Source organism: Xiphophorus couchianus, chromosome 5 (assembly GCF_001444195.1).
Source record: "Xiphophorus couchianus chromosome 5, X_couchianus-1.0, whole genome shotgun sequence".
In the NCBI taxonomy this organism is placed as follows: domain Eukaryota; kingdom Metazoa; phylum Chordata; class Actinopteri; order Cyprinodontiformes; family Poeciliidae; genus Xiphophorus; species Xiphophorus couchianus.
Window position 1 is genome coordinate 16,418,828 of NC_040232.1, and position 19,520 is coordinate 16,438,347.

At 38.8% G+C, this 19,520-nt stretch overlaps 3 protein-coding genes across 3 annotated transcripts; 2 read left to right on the forward strand and 1 right to left on the reverse strand.

Annotated features, from left to right (window-relative positions):
* Nucleotides 1-527: 527 nt before the first annotated feature.
* ufsp2 (ufm1-specific peptidase 2) lies at nt 528-6,841 on the forward strand. The gene is made up of 12 exons (XM_028019260.1): nt 528-662; nt 837-918; nt 998-1,172; nt 1,534-1,600; nt 4,405-4,559; nt 4,712-4,904; nt 5,066-5,212; nt 5,337-5,501; nt 5,880-6,004; nt 6,080-6,156; nt 6,362-6,486; nt 6,585-6,841. Exons 1-12 carry the CDS (start codon nt 660-662, stop codon nt 6,669-6,671), a joined length of 1,401 nt encoding a protein of 466 aa, XP_027875061.1. The 5' UTR covers nt 528-659; the 3' UTR covers nt 6,672-6,841.
* Nucleotides 6,842-7,892: 1,051 nt separating this feature from the next.
* cfap97 (cilia and flagella associated protein 97) lies at nt 7,893-16,048 on the forward strand. Its single transcript, XM_028018703.1, has 5 exons — nt 7,893-8,030; nt 9,200-10,063; nt 10,641-10,921; nt 14,053-14,188; nt 15,544-16,048. The coding sequence occupies exons 2-5, from the start codon at nt 9,223-9,225 to the stop codon at nt 15,657-15,659; spliced, it is 1,374 nt and encodes a 457-aa protein (XP_027874504.1). The 5' UTR covers nt 7,893-8,030; nt 9,200-9,222; the 3' UTR covers nt 15,660-16,048.
* Nucleotides 16,049-16,923: 875 nt separating this feature from the next.
* slc25a4 (solute carrier family 25 member 4) lies at nt 16,924-19,299 on the reverse strand. The gene is made up of 4 exons (XM_028018704.1): nt 19,087-19,299; nt 18,011-18,497; nt 17,563-17,703; nt 16,924-17,460 (listed from the first exon to the last, which is right to left on the reverse strand). Exons 1-4 carry the CDS (start codon nt 19,195-19,197, stop codon nt 17,300-17,302), a joined length of 900 nt encoding a protein of 299 aa, XP_027874505.1. The 5' UTR covers nt 19,198-19,299; the 3' UTR covers nt 16,924-17,299.
* Between the last annotated feature and the right edge of the window lie 221 nt (nt 19,300-19,520).

The following is a 19,520-nucleotide window of genomic DNA, read 5'->3' on the forward strand; positions in this document are numbered from 1 at the left end:
AATACACACAGCTCAAGAAGAGTTTCTTATTTTGATTTGAAGGAACAGTGGCACAACAAAATGGGAGCCACATTTGATACCAGATTCCAGTAAACTGTCACAAAATATTCTCTTCTTCGTGTTTTACAGCACAAGATGTTATATTGCGACTTTAACTCTCATCTAAAAATTTTTGTGATGCATTTACATTTTATATTGTATTATCCTTTATATTACTAGATAAGATAAATTAGGCTGTTTTTTCTATTTTTGTAATTATACCACTAATATTGTATAGATGTTCACATAATATATTGTTAGTATTATGTTGGTTTATGTTGTTTTACTTTATACGAAGAAGTAAATTGCAATGTGTGTAGGAAAACGAGTCAAACACTGCACGTCAATGACTACGCGATAGTTTGATGTCCTGGAAATATTTTTTTTAAATAATGCCGTTATTATTTATAACGGCAGGCCGCATTTTATTGCTCTCAAATCTATCATTTTCATTCCGAGGAGCATTGAATGCAACATCTATAGGAGGAGCCAAACTGAGCCAATAGAAAGATGCGTTCAAAGACACGTCGAGCAGTTCTGTGTTGTAGTAATATCAGCTTCCTGTATTTGGATCTAAGGAGCTGAATATATATTTTTGCATTGTTAAAGTGACTTAAATCATGGTAAGTCTGATAAATTCGTCTTTGTAACCCTCTCTGTTTCTTTCTTTCCAGCTTCACTTTGTTTTTTCCTCCACCGTTTGCAGCGGGTAGAGACTCGTCAGCATTTAGTCTGTTGAAATTTGAGATACAACGTTTATTTGTAGTTAATCCTCCGATTGTCCTGTGTTTTCTCAGGTACTTGCTGACTCTGAGTCGGCAGTCATTCTTCGGCTCAGAGGGCCGCTGGACCTGAAGTGTCTGCTGGACAGCATAGATGGTGTGTTCACTGGCAGGTTTTCAAATGGTGTCTGGTGTGGCTGAATATATCTGACTGCCTTTTTTTTTTTTTCTTCCAGTGGTGCCAATGCAAAAAACAATCTCCAGAATATTTGAGGCACTTCGTTTGCAGGTAAAATCTGAGTCCTGTGTCCTGGCAGTCTGCAACAGTCCTGTCCTCATTTGGCCAAACAAAAGTGTTTTTGAGGAAATAACTCCAGATGCACCATGCGAAGATATATTTCAGTTCATACAGTAAGTAATGAATTTAACTTTTTATTGTAAATGGAACAACTGCTCAAATCAGTTTGTTGGAGCTTTTTACTCCTGCTTGGCATATTTTTGGATTTATCACAAAATGTGAAAAAGTTAATCTTATATTAAAATGTTAATATTTAAGAACTGCCAACAACCCAGCATAGAACAAATTGTGTATTTTATTCATAGAACAAGCTGAAAGAAACTTTCATTTAATTACTGTCGCAATGCAAGTTTAATTAAAGGGCAGGGGGCATGAATGAGGTCATCAAACTGGTGCAAACTCAATTTAAAACACAATAGGGTGTTCATTTTTATTTGTTTGGCTGTATTTGAATCATTTTTTAATGTCTTTTAGAACAGATGACCAAGAGACAAGTGGAAAGAGATCAACAAAAAAGAAAAACAAAAAAGGTGTTTCAGCGGTAGGTATATCCTATACTTTACACTATATATTGTTTGAGGGTTTATTTTTATTCCTATAAAAATAAATCCGCGAATACTATTTCTTCGCGGGGAAAGTCAGGTTGTGTCAGAAAAGGCATCCTGCATAAAACATTTGCCAAGTACATGTGCATGCAGCTGTGGAGCTTGCAGAAAGGATAGCAAGTGTCATAGGACCAAAATCCTTAAGTATTAAATTTGTTGGAACATAAGCTATGATTTTTCCGTAGTATACACCGTGTTCCAAATTATTATGCAAATTGGATTTAAGTGTCATAAAGATAAAAAAAAAAATTTGTTGTGCTATTAAATTTATAGATGGTATTGTGTGTCAGGGCTCTTTGTATCGCTATAATTAATTTCAGAGAGCTGGGTTGATTAGTTTGTCTGGTGAACTCAATTAAAGGTAATCTACTTAGGAAGGATGTTCCACGTTATAAAGCAGGCCACAGGTTTCAAGAAATACGGGAAAGAGAAAGGATCTTTCTGCTGATGAAAATCATCAGATAGTGTAGTGTTGCATGACAAGGCATGAAAACATTAGATATTTAACGAAAACTGAAGCGTTATCGTACTGTGAAGAGATTTGTGACTGATTCAGAACAAAGATGGGTTTCCACAGATAAAGGCATAATGAGGAAGATTTCTGTTAGACAAATTCATTGGATTAAGAGAGCAACTGTTAAAATGCCCTTATAAAGCAGCAAATAGTTATTTGAAGCTGCTGGTGCCTCTGGAACCTCAAGGTGGAGGATCCTCCAGAGGCTTGCGGTGCATGAACCTACTATTCGGCCCCTAACCAGAGCTTACAAGCAGAAACGGTCACAGTGGGCCCAGCCGTACATGAAGATTAATTTTCAAACAGACTTGTTCACTGATGTCTGCTGTGCAACCCTGGATGGTCAGATGGACTCAGTAGTGGATTGGTGCTGGATGGCCACCACTTCCCAACACGGCTGTGACGTCAGCAAGGAGGTGGTGGAGTCATTTTTTGGGCCAAAATCATGGGGAGAGAATCATTGGTCGGCCCCTTCAGAGTCCCCAAAGGTGTGAAAATGACCTCAGCAAAGTATATGGACTTTCTGACTGATCACTTTCTTTCATGGTTCAAAAAGAAGAGCCGTACCTTCCGTACCAAAATCATCCTCATGCATGACAATGCACCATCTCATGCTGCAAGGAATACCACTGTTTCATTGGCTGCTATGGGCATAAAAGGGGAGAAACTCTTGGTGTGGTCACCATCCTCCTCTGACCTCTGACCTCAACCCTATTGAGAACCTTTGGAGTTTCCTCAAGCAGAAGATCTGAATGCAGTTCATATCAAAACAGCAGCTCTGGGAAGGTATTCTGACATCCTGCAAAGAAATTCAAGCAGAAACTTTCCACAAACTCAGAAGTTCAATGGATGTAAGAATTGTGCAGGTGATATCAAAGAAGGTCCTATGTTAACATGTAACTCAGTCTGTTAAGATGTTTTTGAATGAAATAGCTTTTGATTTTAGTTCATGTGACCACATTCAAAGAATGACAGTTTGCAGTTCTTTATAATCCATAAAATGTTTAGAAAATCTGCTGTGCATAATAATTTAGAACAGAACATTTTGAGTTTTTTATTTTTGAAAAAAAATACTGTTCTCATGGGGAGCTTTGTTCAGTAAAATTTTATTTATACTGTAATAGTTCATGACTTGAAAATTATACTGACCATCATTTGCATTGACCATTTTAGAAAATCTGAGAAAATATCACTTGCATAATAATTTGGAACACAGTGTAAAGTGCCTAGCAAGAGTGTTCATGCCTCTTTTTAGATTAGGGATACCAGAGTAAACAAGGGCTGAATATAAACATTTGCCACAATTGTATAACTTCACTAGTTAAAAAAAATGTATAAAAGACTGTAAATGTATGGTTTTTTTAAAAAATATATATATATATATTTATCATCACTTAACCTAAAGCTAATTACCTCAGTCAGTTCTCTAACTTGTTAATTTAAAGATAACATAAAAATAGAAACCATGCTTTTTTAAAAATCATATCTGTGGACTGAGGTCCCCTAGAAGAAAGCTTTTTACTCTGCCGTCTGGCAGCAGCAGATATTTTCCATACCAGCCAACTTTTTACACCTGATAATACTGGAAACTGGAATGTTAATTAAACTGCTTCCAAGGTGATTCATCTCATTGACACAGATTATTTACTTTACTGGATTAGCAGTCCATGTGTCAGGGAGGATGAACGTGTATCATCCATGTTTTATATTTGTTCATAGTAACACACACAACAAAAGCAGGATTTGCTTTCTGATAAACAGATATTTAAGTAATACATAGCTTCGTCCCTGACCAAATTCATGTGTTATGTGGACAATTAAAAAAAAACATTCCATATTATTGCCTGGATAAAAGGAATCAGACTGTAGCTGCAGGTATTGAGTCCAAAGTTTTCCCACGTAAACTCTGGTTTTAACTAAATGTCAAGAAAAATCAATACTGGAGTGTCCAGAACATCATTAATACCAGTCAGTATTCCAATATTATAACCTCGTGTATTTACTTAGTAAAGTATCAGGTTGTGACTCAGTTCTATCAAATGTCCATTTGTAAATGACTTGTACCTTTGTTGGGGACAACAATTCCTGATCTGGACCTCCCTAGACGGTATCTGTATCACAGCTGAAGATCAGGTTTTCAAATGTTGCTTTGCTTACACAAAACACACTTATTTTATTCATGTGGATAGAACCAGAACTGCTGAATAATTAAAGTATGTTCTTTAGAGTGTCATAAACCTCTCCTTGATGATGGAGGCCACAAAGCCAGGTCCTGTCTCAGCTCCAATCCTCACTAGAACGGCCCATAAATCTCACCTTCTGTGTGCAACTCTTCCAATGGACTGTGCCATATGGAGCAGCTGCAGCGACACCATCAAAGAGTATGTCTTATCTTGAACACATTTGATTTCATGATCAAAATCTGTAAAACTGGTACATATATGGATTTGCCACTGATTCAACAATAGCTGGTAACTGCTTTGACAAAAGCTTTATCTCACAATGCGGGATGTCTTCTTATTGGACCATGCAGCGGATGTGAACAACTGATGAAGGCATTGACTCGCCAGCTGTTTGAGATGGAGAAGGTGATTCTGCAGTGTATGAAGGGGACAACGCTGCTTGTCCCAGAGCCCCTTCATTTTCTCCTTCCAGAGCCAAATGGACTGGTGACGGTGGTATTGCCAAGCGGAGTACCGGATAAAGGACTGGAAGCACAGCGACGGGTAATCACATTGATTTTTGCTCTTTTTTTATTTGTTTTGTTTGTTTTTTTTAATTATGTACCTTAAGATGTTTCAGTTAGAATCTTCACTGCCCTAAAAGCTAAAGTCTGATTGAATAGCAAATTATAACAATTGTTTCTCATTGTTTTTGCACAAAGCAGGAGTTGCATGGACAGTTTGAACTGCCAGATAACAGGCCTTTCTTCAGAAGAGCAAACACTTACCACTTCCCCAATGAGCCCTACAAAGATGGTTATCTCAGAAACCCTCACACAGTTCTCACACACCCCATCCTTGATAATGGGAAGGTAAATTTACAGCGTCTATAATATTTACTTATTTATTTTTTCTTGTAACTTTTACAATTTTGACACTGTAATAAATGAAAACTCAAACGAAGGTTAAATATTTTGTGCTTTGTCTTATCTTAAGGTATACCTGGTCCAGGGAATTTACAGCTACCACCACTATATGCAGGACCGCATGGATGACAATGGCTGGGGCTGTGCCTATCGCTCCCTGCAGACCATCTGCTCCTGGTTCCAGCAGCAGGGTTATGTGGAGCGCGGCGTGCCCAGCCACAAAGAGATCCAGCAGGTAAAGCCCATTCATAGACGTGATTCCAGTTTAAGCAAAATATCATCATATATGCAATATTTCTATGAAGGGCTTTTTTTCCCATGTGCATCATGTCAGAAGGTGAAAAATATTTCAGAAAAAGTGTAAAAGAAAACAATGCATGCCCTAGGTGACCGAAAATATCGTAAAGTGGTGTTACAAGTGGAACGCCAAAGTTTCAGAAAAAACATTTTTTAAATGTAGGACTCGAGGGCGTGGGGCGCCTGAAACTTTTAGGACGCCGGCCCTCAAGAGCTGGAGTTGAAGATCCCTGGTCCAAAGCTTGGATGTGACATACAGCAGCCTGAAGCTCTATCAAACCAGCACCATACTTTATCTGGGGTCCTTGTTTTACAGGCTTTGGTGGAAGTTGGAGACAAGCAGGCATCCTTCGTGGGGTCCCGTCAGTGGATTGGATCCATTGAGGTTCAGGCTGTTTTAAACCATCTTCTTGGAGTCACGTCCAAAATCATGTTTGTGAGGTGAGGTTGCATTCCTTGACAACCCTCAAGGAATTTATTTTGTTGATTAATTTGACATAACTTTGTCGTCTTTAGTCAAGGTTCTGAGTTGGCATCCAAGGGAAGAGAACTGGCTAATCACTTTATGACTGAAGGGACTCCTGTCATGATTGGTGAGCTGATATTCCAGCCTAAGATTAGCATGAACCTGTAAATACTGTTCTTTTCAGACATCCTGAAATATATGACAATTATTATTGTTTTTTTCCTGTTGAAAAAAGACACAATATTAAAGACATAATATGCTGTTAAAACTAGTTAGAAAACATAGCTAGTTAGAATTTACTAATGGTATCTTTTTTGGTTGTTGTTTTAAAGGTGGGGGAGTTTTGGCTCACACTATCTTGGGCATAGCTTGGAGTGAGACCACTGGTGAAATCCGCTATCTTATCCTAGATCCACATTACACTGGAGCAGAGGACCTTCCGGTTATCACAGAGAAGGTAGCAGCTACAGAAAGCCACCATTTCAGATATATCTGTGAACTGAATAACATTTCATATGCAAGTCGTGATCTTAACGTGAATGTTGACTTCCACAGGGCTGGTGTGGCTGGAAAGGACCAGACTTTTGGGATCAAACTGCATATTACAACCTCTGTTTGCCCCAGAGGCCGAGAGTGATTTGAGCAAATGGACAAATCAAATTTGAGATGTAACAGTATGGACTGTTTATTTAAATAATTTTGGCTGAGCTGGTAATCGCATAGCCAGAAAGAAATGTTAATATTTTGTCTATTCCAAAGAATTTCTTCATTCTTTAAAAATATTGTTTTGCTCACTTTAATTAAAAACTTTAGAAAAAAAAAGGATTTTCACTTTGCCTTGTTTGTATGTCTCATTGTCTCCAGTAAGTCGGAGGTATGATCCTGTTTGTCTACAAAAATTTCTCTCAATCCATCCCTATTTCTAAACTGGCATATAAAGGTTTTATGAGTAGTCAGGTTTATAGAACAGAGTGGCCCAGTACTATTGTCCTAGGACGTCAGTATCCCATGAGGGTATCACTTATGTGTTTAACTATGTAGTAAATAGTAAAACCATGACAAATTGTAATTTCAGGGGACGCACCTTCAGATAATCCCCTGTCTTGTTAAAGGAGATGTTCTTGATGCTGTTAAGCAGAATAGATTCCCAAGCAAAAATAAACAAAAAAACCCACCTGTGTTTTGTATCCTACGTTAGTATTCATATTTGTCCAAAGTCTTTTACAGCAAAGATGCTTATCTCCTGGAGTTTTATTTTGAATTTATTTGCTTGAGCAGTTTAATGTTGAACATACGGTGTCTTTAATGGTATAACATAAAGCTCTTTACATTGTAGATTCTCAAAATTTTTTAAAGGAGGTTCTGAATAAATATTTGCTAGTTTGTGGTGGTTGAATTAAATCAACATACACATTAACAACGAGTAGTTAATAAATGTAATATCAACAGTAAAGATATTTCCATTGGCAATACTTTGGCCTATATAAAAATATCCATATTTGCCCATTTATTTAAAAAAAAAAAATCATTCGCATTCGTTTAAGATTGTATATATATTGTTTTACCTGGACAGGCCATTTAAATAATCTCGTGACAGGTTTTTAACAAAAAGCCCAAATAAAAACTGCGGTTTTTATTTTTTATTTAGGCTTTTTTTTGTGTGTAAAATACTATAAAACAACTGCGACAGACTAGCGACCTGTCTCTCGCCCGGAACGTTAGCGAGAGACAGCCAACACTAAGGGACAAAGGTGTACAGAAAACGGATGGATGGACTATAAAACAATCTCGTGTCTACCCAAACCCCAGTCTCCCATTCACTGTGTAACCGTTACCAGGAAATGACGTCACCTAGCTACTAGCAGCGTCGTCTGTTTGTGCGCACTGGCGACCTGGCGTAGTTTCCGGTGGTTTTAGTATTTGTCAAGCGAAATGGGTAGAGTAGGACGCCTGATCTGTATACAAGAGAAACGTTAAAACCTGTGCGCCGCAGTTCGACAGGTAAGACGCTACTTTGTTTTTTAGCCAAAGTAAACATCGTTGAGTTACCTACTATGGCCATGTCTGCCAACTGCTATATGTTTTAAGATGTTCAGATGTAGATTTTAGCTTTATCCCATGTAAAACTTTAAAATGTAAGTTACCTCTTGCAGTGGGTGCTGTAATCAGTGTCTGACATCTAGAAACGCTAAATAACTTTATGTTAACATTTTAGTTTTATTAAGTCGTGTCAACTTTTTTGAAGCGTTTCTGCCGAACCTTGGTCTACAGGTTACATTATCCTAAATTTGAACAAGAGCAGTTTGTTGCCAATATGGATAGTTTTACTTTAGCCATCACTTTGAATCGCATTTACCAGGATGGCTCAGTCCATCACCAAATTCTACAGTCATGATCAAAACCTTTGAGGCTGACAGAAATCAGTGTTTTACCACCAACTTTATATCACCACAGTTTTGTTACTGTGCTTTTGTAGGTTGCCATAAAGAGGGGTCAGCTAGATTGTGGATAAATCAACTGAAATGAAAAAGAGAGGGGGGTGTTCCCCCTGCGTTTTAGCTCTGTCACAATATGGCTTGTAAAAAAATCAGAGCACAGTTTTGATAAGGACTGGGCAGCTGCTATCACTCTACTATTCACATTCAGCTAGAAGAGCAGAACGGTTTGCTTGTTAAAATGCCTGAGACTATTCTTTTCTCATGGTTACCTCCAAGGACAAATGCTTTCATCATCATTTTGCATAACGTGGCTTCAGAGGCAAGACAGAGGTTGGTAATAGTATTGCACTCAACAATTTATTGAGTCATCCAGAACTTTAAGGAGAGAGAGACTCAGTTGTTGGGCTACAAGGTCCCCAAGAAAGTACTGCAGGTGCCAGGATTCAGCAAAGGGATTGGATCTCTAAAGATTACCATTGTGGCAAAGTTGTTTCAATTGACCTGCCTCTATCCAAAGAGAATACTTCAAAAATGGTTTCCTCTTTTTTAAATATAGTTTTTATTTAATCACATACATACTACTTTTGTGGTAGTAGCTAGCAAACACATGAGGGGAAGGCAACACACTCTAAATGTGTTGAAGTGTCATGCAAAGTTACTTAATCTGTTTCACATAAAAAAAAAAAAACTATTCCAACTTCAAATTAACATTGTGCTCACAATAACCTGCAGGTTCTGTCTTGGGGAAGGCTGCCATGTACACCTCTAGTGAACTGGAAGGGGAAGTGGACCACTCCTTTTTTGACAGTGATGGGGACTGTGGAAGAAATGTTGGAGAGAAAAGAGAGAAGGACTTGAAGATGAAAAAGCGAATTTCAAGCACACTTCAGAGAGAATCTGTAAAACACTCTGGACATCTCGCTGTTGATCTGCACTCAAGGACTGAGAAGACAAAGAGACACTTGAAGGAAGTGGAAAACAAGAGTGGCAACAAAACTGATGCATCATCGATTTCTTTTATGCAGGATGAACCTATACATGAAGGCAAAGATGAGTTAAATCTGCACTCTAAAAGAGCCAGTGGAGCATTTATGACTATGCTAGCTGACATTCCAAATGATGGGGACAACCAGAGATGGAATGACACGAGAAAAAGTGCCTTAGCTTTCCCAGCTAACTCAAATGAGCAATTACCTAGAAAACTGGTCAAAAATCAGCATCCCAAAAATTCTCCTCCCACTTCAAATGAGGCCAGCACCGACGCAGATTCAGAGAGTTCTGTCAGCAGTCAGAGAGGTATTTTAAATTCCTCTAACCTCTCCAAACCCACCAAGTCTTTTGTACGCCGTAAAACAAGAGGGACCAGACGAGGCTCAACTGAATCTCAGGATTTGCCTAACATGAGCACAGATGAGTCAGATGGCTCAGTGACAGATGTGAGTCCCCTGTCTTCTCCTGATTCTGGCTCACTCCAGTCATTAAGTTCAGAGGCTGAGAAAGAAGGTCATGAAGCGCAGCAGGAGCCGAAAACTCTCCCCTCCGGTGCCTTCAGCAACGTTCATCAAGCAGTGGACTCAAATCCAGATTTGAATGAGTGTGAGTAATGCTTGCTGTGTTCTACCTACCTGTGCATCAGTAGATGCACATATCTCAGTAGGTTTGTACTTGTGGGTCGGTGGGTTGAGCAGCATTACGTGAGATGCTCAAAGCTGAGGATGTTGCGTAACCCCAGGATGCTTCGACTTGTCAACTTGTGTCTGCTGTGTTCCTTGGACTTCTTGATGCTGTTTGCAACATCCGAGGCCTTCATAGAACAGCAGGATTTATTCTGACTTTAATTTACACACAGGTGGACTCTATTTACAAATTAGGGAACTCCTGAAAGCAAATTTTATTTGCATTTTAATTAGGGGTTTTGAGATGAGGTTGAGTACAAAAGCATGCCAGTTTTTGTATTAAAAAAAATGTAATGAACAAGTAAATAAAACATGAATAAGTTTGACAAATCATGACAAAATGTAAAAAAGGGACTCTTGACTGAAAGACATGCCCTCTGATGTACATTTTTTTTTACTTTTATGTTGTTTTTTGCATGTGTATTATTTTTCAGTTAACCCAGCAGAGCATTGTTCACAAGCATGTTAAACACACGAACTGCTTTCTCCTCCTTCAGGTTCGTCTGGGTTAGAAAGCCATCTTGAGCAGAAAATGGTGCTCCAGATTTCTGGAGGGATTGTTCGGAAGAACTTCTCATTTTCCAACAGTGAGGTCCGCCGCATTGATATTGAGAACAAGCGTCTCCTTCAGGCACTGTCAAATATTTCATCAGGGTCCAGAGCAGAAAAGTTGTCAAAAAAGAGCACTTGTCCGCCCAAAGGCTCTTCAGTGACTTTTTACGCACATAATGCACAAAACAGGGACCGACAACAACGCCGCATTCAGCAAGAGAACCTGGTGAGTTGTTTTACATTTTGATTGACATTTTTCTGTCAGTAACTGATTCACTAAGCAAACACACACTCATAACCTTGTACTGTGTACAATGAATGCATGCATGTCTGTAGCTTGGCAACACCTGAGCTGATAACATCTAATTCAGCATCAACAGTTGCTGTCAAAATAACACATGTTAAGAGTCTTGATGTCATAAACCTAATCATGTTTTAGTGTACACTGATGTTTTGTGTTTTTACTGGGAGGATTCCAGTTAATTATCAAGCACGTCCTCTCTTACTTAATCATGTAAGCTGTTTGTCTGTAGCGCTAAAAAACAGAGTGGAATGGTGTTTTGACCTGTGTTATACTGCTGCCTGTTCAAAAATAATGCAGAGCAACTTTTTCATTTAATCAATCAATCACGTTTATTTGGATAGCACATTTCACCAGCGAGGCCGTTCAACGTGCTTTACATAACAAAACACAAAATTACACAGTTATGAAGAAAGCAACATAAAGTCAACAATTGAACAACCATTACATTAAAGTGTGTGACTGTTTCAAAACAGGGAGCTATGTAATTGTTCTAAGTTGTTCTCAAGAGATCTGTGTGCGCCTAGCAACACCCTGTGACTTTTCCTGGCCTCCACTGTATCTGCTGTTTTACCTCTAAATGAAATTCATTGGAGACACTTGAAGCCGTATCTTCTCAGTGTTTATTATTGTACAGTCATTGTTCAGGCAGATGGTCCTGCTGTTCAGGCTGCAGGGTGCTCATTAATATAATTTACTTAAATGATTTGGAGGATTTTATCATGTTGACTATTAGTCACTACCTGACTCACCTTTCCACTGCAGCCAGCTCATTCTCACGACAGTGGAGTAGGGATCCCCTCTTAAATGTATCTTGCTGACTGGATGTTTTACAGTGTTTAATCGTGATTTCATGAAATATATCCGTCATTAAGGTTTAGTTGAGGTTGGTCTGAGAACACACCCCTGAAAGCAGATACTGATGAACTTTGATAGCTTGCAGCAGGTGTCTGTCTTGCAGCCATACTACTGAGGAACATTATGAAACCTTTCTGCCTGCAGATTTTTCCAGTCTTCATATTTCTCCATCTATTTATTGTCTTATTTATCAATAACACTCACATTTAGATGATCAGCACTATTAGAAAATCTGTCTGGATTGAATTAATTGCTGGTAACTCACAGTGTGCTACAAAGTTATGATTCTTGATATTTTCACAGGTTTATTACATTTTTCATATATTCATAGTTGATCATAATTCTGGTAAAAGCTGTTAAAATAGGAGGCGCTTCAGTCGTTTTCAGGACAAACTGTTCACTCTGAAGTTCGTCTTGTGAGGAGTGCTTTTCGCCTCCTCTATTCTTAGAGTAGAGTAATTGAATCTGCCGTGTGGTCAGAGTATTCTCCGGCACATCACACTTGTAACACGCGTCATTTAGTTTATAAAAAACTGAAAATGCGACTGGTTGATTAACTTTCAGGAGGTTTTTTAACTGTTATGTAAGTGCAATTGAATGAAAAATCTTATTCAATTTAATTCTCAGTTAATATGTATATTTACCGTATTTTCCGCACTATAAGGCGCACCTTCAATGTATGACCTATTTTAAAACTTTTTTCATATATAAGGCGCATAGAACAGACGCTACAGTAGAGGCTGGGGTTATGTTATGCATCCATTAGATGGAGCTGCGCTAAAGGGAATGTCAACAAAACAGTCAGATAGGTCAGTCAAACTTTATTAATAGATTACAAACCAGCGTTCTGAAAACTCTGTTCATTCCCAAAATGCGTGACTGATTGCCTTGAGTTTAAACTCTGCGTCGTAAGCATGTCTCTTAATAGGAGCCATTTTGGGCTCTTTACACAAACACACAAATGGAAATGAAACTGCACGCTTCGTGCAGTCATATATCCCAGCTTGCACCGCGCACTTCTTCTTCTACGGAGGAAAATTAAGTCAGCGGCTGCTTACCGTAGTTGCGAGACCTGTTGTGGCTCAATATTGGTCCATATATAAGGCGCACCGGATTATAAGGCGCTCTGTCGGCTTTTGAGAAAATGGAAGGGTTTTAGGTGCGCCTTATAGTGCGGAAAATACGGTGTATATGTTTTTATGCTGGAGCTTATTGTAGTCTATACACATTGCTTGCCAAGAAACCTTATTGAGTAGTCTTGGTTTTTGTGGTATATCTGACCTAAAGCATACAATATTATGTCATGCAGTTGAGTTGACGCTTTTTGCCTGGTTTTTAATTCAAGTTCATACAAAATATATTTCTCTATGTTGTGTTTTTTTGCACATAAGTTGCTTTTGTATGTTTCTTTTAAAATATTAGATAATTTTAAACAATTTGGCACAACAAATGTTGATTTAAGTGAAATTGTTTTGCTAATGTCAATTTTTCAAAATGATCATTAAAAACACACACATACACACTATACCTGTGAATATCAGATGTATTACCTTGTTGGGAAAAAATACATTTTATGTCTCAGACTTATTTGTTATGTTTTTCATGTTTGCAAGTAAGCTAAATGAATTATCTTGTCTTTTTAATGGTCAGTGAAATAGCTGAGTCAGCATTTTAAAACTGGCTGTGCACTAAACGCTGATAAGGAGTTGATTACTCCATTTAGGAACCTTATTTTAGTGATTTACTTAAATGAAACCTCAGTCATTCTTCAATGCACTAAAACTGTTGTTCATTTTATATTTTTAAGTCAGTTGGTGTCCTAAAAAGTATTGCTTGTTAAAGCTAAATGTAAGAAAATAAACAATGGATCCAGACTTTAGATCAGTTCTAAATGATCTGACGACGAGCCCAAATCCTACATCCGTCAACAATTTTAAGAACTACAGATGACTGTGAAGGCAGATGGTATTATTAGTAAAGCCGAAACAGATGAGAAGTAACACTCCAATGTAAAACTTATCTTATATAATGGATAAAAATGCTAAATTTACATGGAAAGACACAAAAGTGGCTCATTATAATAATTTGTGCAAATAATACAACTGGATTGCGGTTTTTTAACTGTAATCAGTCAATTGCACTGTAAGCAGAATATTAAAATTGTAAGTATGACACAAAGGTCTTGATGTGTTTCACAGGTTTTCCTAAAGAAACTGCAATCCACCAAAGCCACACCTGGAATGAGGCGCGTCGATCAACTAGCAGATCACCAGCGGCTGACCTCAATGCCCAACTACAGGTCCTATAGTGGTGGGTCCAGCAGATTGCCCTGTGGTAAGTGCTTTTAAATCTGCAGAAGCTAAACTGCAAAACTTTTTTAATGTTAATATTTTTGTATATTTCAGGTACAGCAGAGTTCATTCAAGGTTCTCAGTTAAATGCATTGTTTTAGGAAGAGTTTACTTCTTATATGATCTTACCTTGTGAAAGTATTCCTTCTATTTGAACTTTCATTAGCATTTCACACATTAATTGCATTTACAACAGAAAGTCTTTTGAGGTCCTTACCAGCTTTGCAGATCAAAAGAACACAACTTGTCAGTTGTGTTCTTTTGGTAAAAGCAAAGTCAGATTGGATGACTTTGACTTAGATCTGAACTTTGACTGGGTTCTTTTTAAACCTTAAAGGATAGTGTCCTGGGACTGTTGCATATCTGCTTCAACACACCTTAAACAGTGCGTTTATTGGTTGTCGTCTGCGGTACATCACTGTGTGCAGTCTAAAAGTTCAAGGAATGAAGTTTGACACCTGTGCTGTAAACCATTCCAGTGCAGCTGACTGTTTCTGACTCTGACTTTTTCCTGTCGGAAATATTTGTACAGAGTTTAAACAGAGATTGACTCTGTTTACTGGATAAGGGATTTAAGACAGTTGGTTGTATTGGATTGTACTTATCAGATTAACAGAGGTCTGAATCAAGACGGACATCACACTGTTGAAATTCTTTTTTACATAAAAAAAAAAACATTTTTCAGATTTTTTCACTTCATAATTATGCAGTATTTTATGTTGGTGTTTGACACATTGAAGTTTGGTCATAATATAAACATTTTAAATACCTTCAAGAATAATTAATATTTCTGCAAAGTACTTTGATCTGGTTTCATGAAGACCAAGTAAACTTCTGCAGAAAATATGATGTGAAGGTTTAGCTCAGACAGCATCACTTTCAAGGTAAATTTGCACCATTAAACGGCAGCTTTGCATCTATATATCCCTGCCTTCAGAACTCTGTATTTACTTTGAAGTACTCTAGTGTTGATTTTCAATCAAAGAAAAAGAGGATCAGCATGTGGTAGTGAGCAGCAGTTCTCTTAAACTGATGCTGCAGGTTTTGTTGCACGTCTGGGCTGCAGCTTCCAGAAACAGAGCAGTTTGGAGCAGCTGCAAGCTCTTATTGGGACTCACTTGTTCATTTATAAGTAAATTGCTTAATCTTCCTGTTTCCGTCATTTCATAGCCTTTTAATTTCAGCTGTGCGTTTTTACTATGGTGCAAAAAATCAATACTTAAGTTGTAATAATAAAATGAGTTGGTAAAGCCTGTGTGCTAAATGACTCACTTGTTACAAAACAATTGCTGTTTGTGTCTGAGTTTCCTAAGGGAATTCCTCTTGTTTTCCTCTCAGCGTTAATAAGACCCGGTCCAGTCATCTCCAGTGCAGCTCTCATTAACACCTACACCAGAAGGACATCTGTTCCTGGGTCAAGCATACGAAGTACTAGCAGTCCAGCCTGGCGTTAAGACCTCTGCTAATAAAGAGCAATTTCTTTCCTTTTCAGCATATGACTTTCACTTTTTGATGTTGATTAATTTCTACAGTGCAAAGCTTAGAACATATTTATGCTTTTATTATTATTTCATGTAATTTACTCATGCTGCTCTGTTTGTTTTCTGCTCTTCAACTATTTATCCATTTATGTTTTGATATCAAAGCCATTTGTAAATAACTACACTTACTTTAACCTTTTAATTCAGTCAGAAATCTTGGCTTTAAAATGTTAATTGATGCTGTGGTTTGATATTGTCTGCAGAGTAATTTTTAAACAATAAAGTGCAAATATGTTTTGGTATTTGTTACTGTTTACACGTGTGTGATTTGTGATCTAATAAAACATTGTTTTAAACCAGAATAAAGGAATTGCGTATTAATTTTTGGTTTATCCTGCTGACTGTTGAAGAAAAGAAGTCAATAATTTTATTGCAGAAAAGGCCATAACAATGGAGACGCAGAGCAGTTACGTTTTCTCATTTATGTGATGCAGTCTATCTTAAAATTATCCACGCTCCTTGAACATTAAACTACAAAACTCAATGTGTTTTAATTGTATGTAATAGACCAACATAAAGTAGCATGATTCATGAGTTTACAAATGCTTTACAAATAAAAATCTGAAAAGAGTGACATGCATAGTTATAAGCGCCTTTACTTTGATACCTTCAAAGTAAAATGAGTTGCTTTCGGAAATCATCTGTCATGTAATCTTATGTCTTCATCATCAGGAAGACTAAGAACCACATGACACGTCAGGGACAAAGTTGTGGAGGAATTTAAAGCGTAGGTTATGAAATAATATCCCTACCTTTAGAGATCCCATGGAGTACTGCTCAGTTGATGATTTAGCAGTGCACATCAGCCACAGTACAGCATTGTGATAAAATAGCTGAGTTTTGATATGTGAGGGCATGACACATTTTAGACTTCCCAACAATGTTGTCATGGTCTATCACACAAATTGTGCATAATGTGGGAATTGCAAAAAAAAATTAAGGTGTGTCAGTACTTTTGTAGGGCTCCTCTTTTGGGACCTTGTTTCAATGAAGACACCAGGAAAACCACAGTTGGCAATAAATGATGTATTCACCATAACCTTTTCAATAATTAGGCAGCTGGGTCGGGGCACACTTGCTCCATAAATACTTTGTTACTGGTCTTCACATCAGTAACAAAGTAACCCAAACATACCAGGGAAAAGTGGTGCTTTTAAGGACAACAGAGAGACTGGAGTATAGACTGAGTCTTTATTCTTAATAAATTAATGTTTAAGGTGGTCACAGCATATCATAAGGGCCTCGGCCCCTCCTTAACACTAACAGGAGGAACGTTTGGCCTGTATCATAATCTGTTATCACATCACGTCCACCAGCTGTTGAAACCTAGAGACTTCCTTTTAGCAGATGGTTGATAATGTTATATATACACATTTCTGATGAGGCATAAACCCAGGTCAAGTACACCTATCCGATCTCCCCCAGCTGCTGCACAGGAAACATAGCCTACAAACCCAGATTCTTAATTCACCAGGTCGGTGTCACCATATCACAAAAAAAATAATAAGACTTGAACAAAGAATGGATTTCCTTGAGGTTTTGGGAGAGTGTGCTTATTTGGTGAACTTCTTGATCTCGTCATACAGCACCAGCACAAAAGCACCACCCATGCCTCTGATCACATTGGACCAGGCTCCCTTGAAGAAGGCCCGACCTCCCTCATCTTTGAGGATCTTCTTCCAGCAGTCAATTGTGCCCTTGTACATAATATCAGCTGTGGGAATTCAAACATCACCATTAATATCCACATAATAGTGTGTAATTCTCCCGTTGTTGTTATGCGTAAGGAACGTTCACAAGAAAAAGAGAAACTTACCTCCTTTACGTCCTGACTGCATCATCATGCGACGTCTGACGGTGTCAAAAGGATATGAGACGAGACCTGCTACAGCCGTGACAGTCTGGGCGATCATCCAGCTGACAAATATGTGTGTGTTCTTGGGATCTGGCAGCATGCCTGCATGAGGGAAGTCAAAGCAAATAAATGTATACACACATCTGCTAAAACAGATAGCCTCAAGATGCAATTTTGACCTCAAGGTGCAATTTTTCAATTGCACCTTGAAAACGTTTCCTATTGCTTTCAAGCATTTGTAGTCTACAGGAAAGTTTGTGCCCCTTGCTTGATGATGAATGAGACTGATGAACTCAATTTTAATGATTTCATGCATTTTGATTGGTTGGGGCAGCAGAAAGAGGGGCTCACTCTTCATGCAATAATCACCACTGCACCACAATTTAGGTGACCAGGTTTGTTTGTGCACCTTTTGCTGTATCAAAGCATCCGAAGTAAGCCGCTCTGTAGATGATGATGCCCTGCACTGACACGTTGAACCCGAGGTAAAGACCCTTGAGGCCATCGGTTTTGAAGATCTTGCCAATGCAGTTTCCGAGTCCGGTGAACTCCCTCTCTGCTGTGCCCTTGCCGATGTCGGCGGCCAACCTCGTCCTAGCGAAATCGAGTGGGTAGACGAAGCAGAGCGAAGTGGCCCCAGCGGCGCCGCCCGACGCCAGGTTCCCGGCAAAGTAGCGCCAGAACTGTGTCTTCTGATCCACGCCACCAAGGAAGATCTTCTTGTACTTGTCTTTGAAGGCGAAGTTCAGGGCTTGGGTGGGGAAGTAACGGATCACGTTGGCCAGGTTGCCTCTCCAGAAGGACAGGAAGCCCTGCTCTTTCGGGATTCTAACAACACAGTCAATAATGCCTTTGTACTGCATATCAGCGGTGATCTGTTTGCTGGCATGCTGCACCTACAAGGGAGAAAATCAAGATGCTGCCGTTACAACTGGCTTGTTTTCAGGAGAAGGGTGAAGAAAATAAATTTGCAATTTTGACCTTTTTATTAAACAACCTTGTTGAACACCCTTCAGTTTGCCAGACATTATCTAGTGATCTGGTTCAGTTTGTCCAACAGTCTTAAGGCACATCCTAGACACTCGAGACTTCACTGCGTATTGGATTACATCTTTTAGGTTAAATTTAGCAATTCTCTTCCACTGAATATTACTGTCAATGTGCTTTAAGCGAGCGGAAATGAGATTGGAAAACACTGACAGAATATCACGAATAAGTGCCTAACTGTTTAATTCTGATCCCGCATCATTTTACCTTCCCACCATCCTTCACACTTGTGCGTAAAACGATCTCCAAGTTGACCCTCACGTGCCCGTTGCCATTACGCACACGCTTATGCGAACCTTCCTTGTTCTTAGTTCAACGTCCCTTCTTTTAAAGCAATTTCCTCGTAAATTTCATTTCTTGCTTATCAGCGATCCACAAATTAACACACACTTTACGCACAAAACACTGCATGACCAACAGCTGGCTCAACCCGTTTACCTGCAGCAGCAGCTTGACTCTCTCAATGGGAGCGACAGCTGTTTTGGAGATGGCAGCGGCAATCCCACCGGCCAAAAAGTCCTTCATGAAACTAATCACCGCGTCCGACATGGCTGGTTGATTTCTAGAGCAGTCTCCCTCTCTACTTGGCTGTTCCAACCTTGGCCCAAGATCCTCAAGGAAACCTTACGCCCGTCCAAGTGGACGAGGCACCCCCTCAGCAGTTCTTTATATATGAAGGCCGTTTATCGCGAGACGTTTGAGTGACAGATGTGCAGACTGTCGAACAGACGAACGAGGCTGAAAAAATATCCGAGGTTGAAGTTCAGGTCGTGCGCCATATTTCTGGATCCGGGGGGGGTCGCCCAGAGCCGGGGACATTTAAAGGGCATATTATGTGTTGGCAGATAAACACTAAATTAAAATTTGGTGTT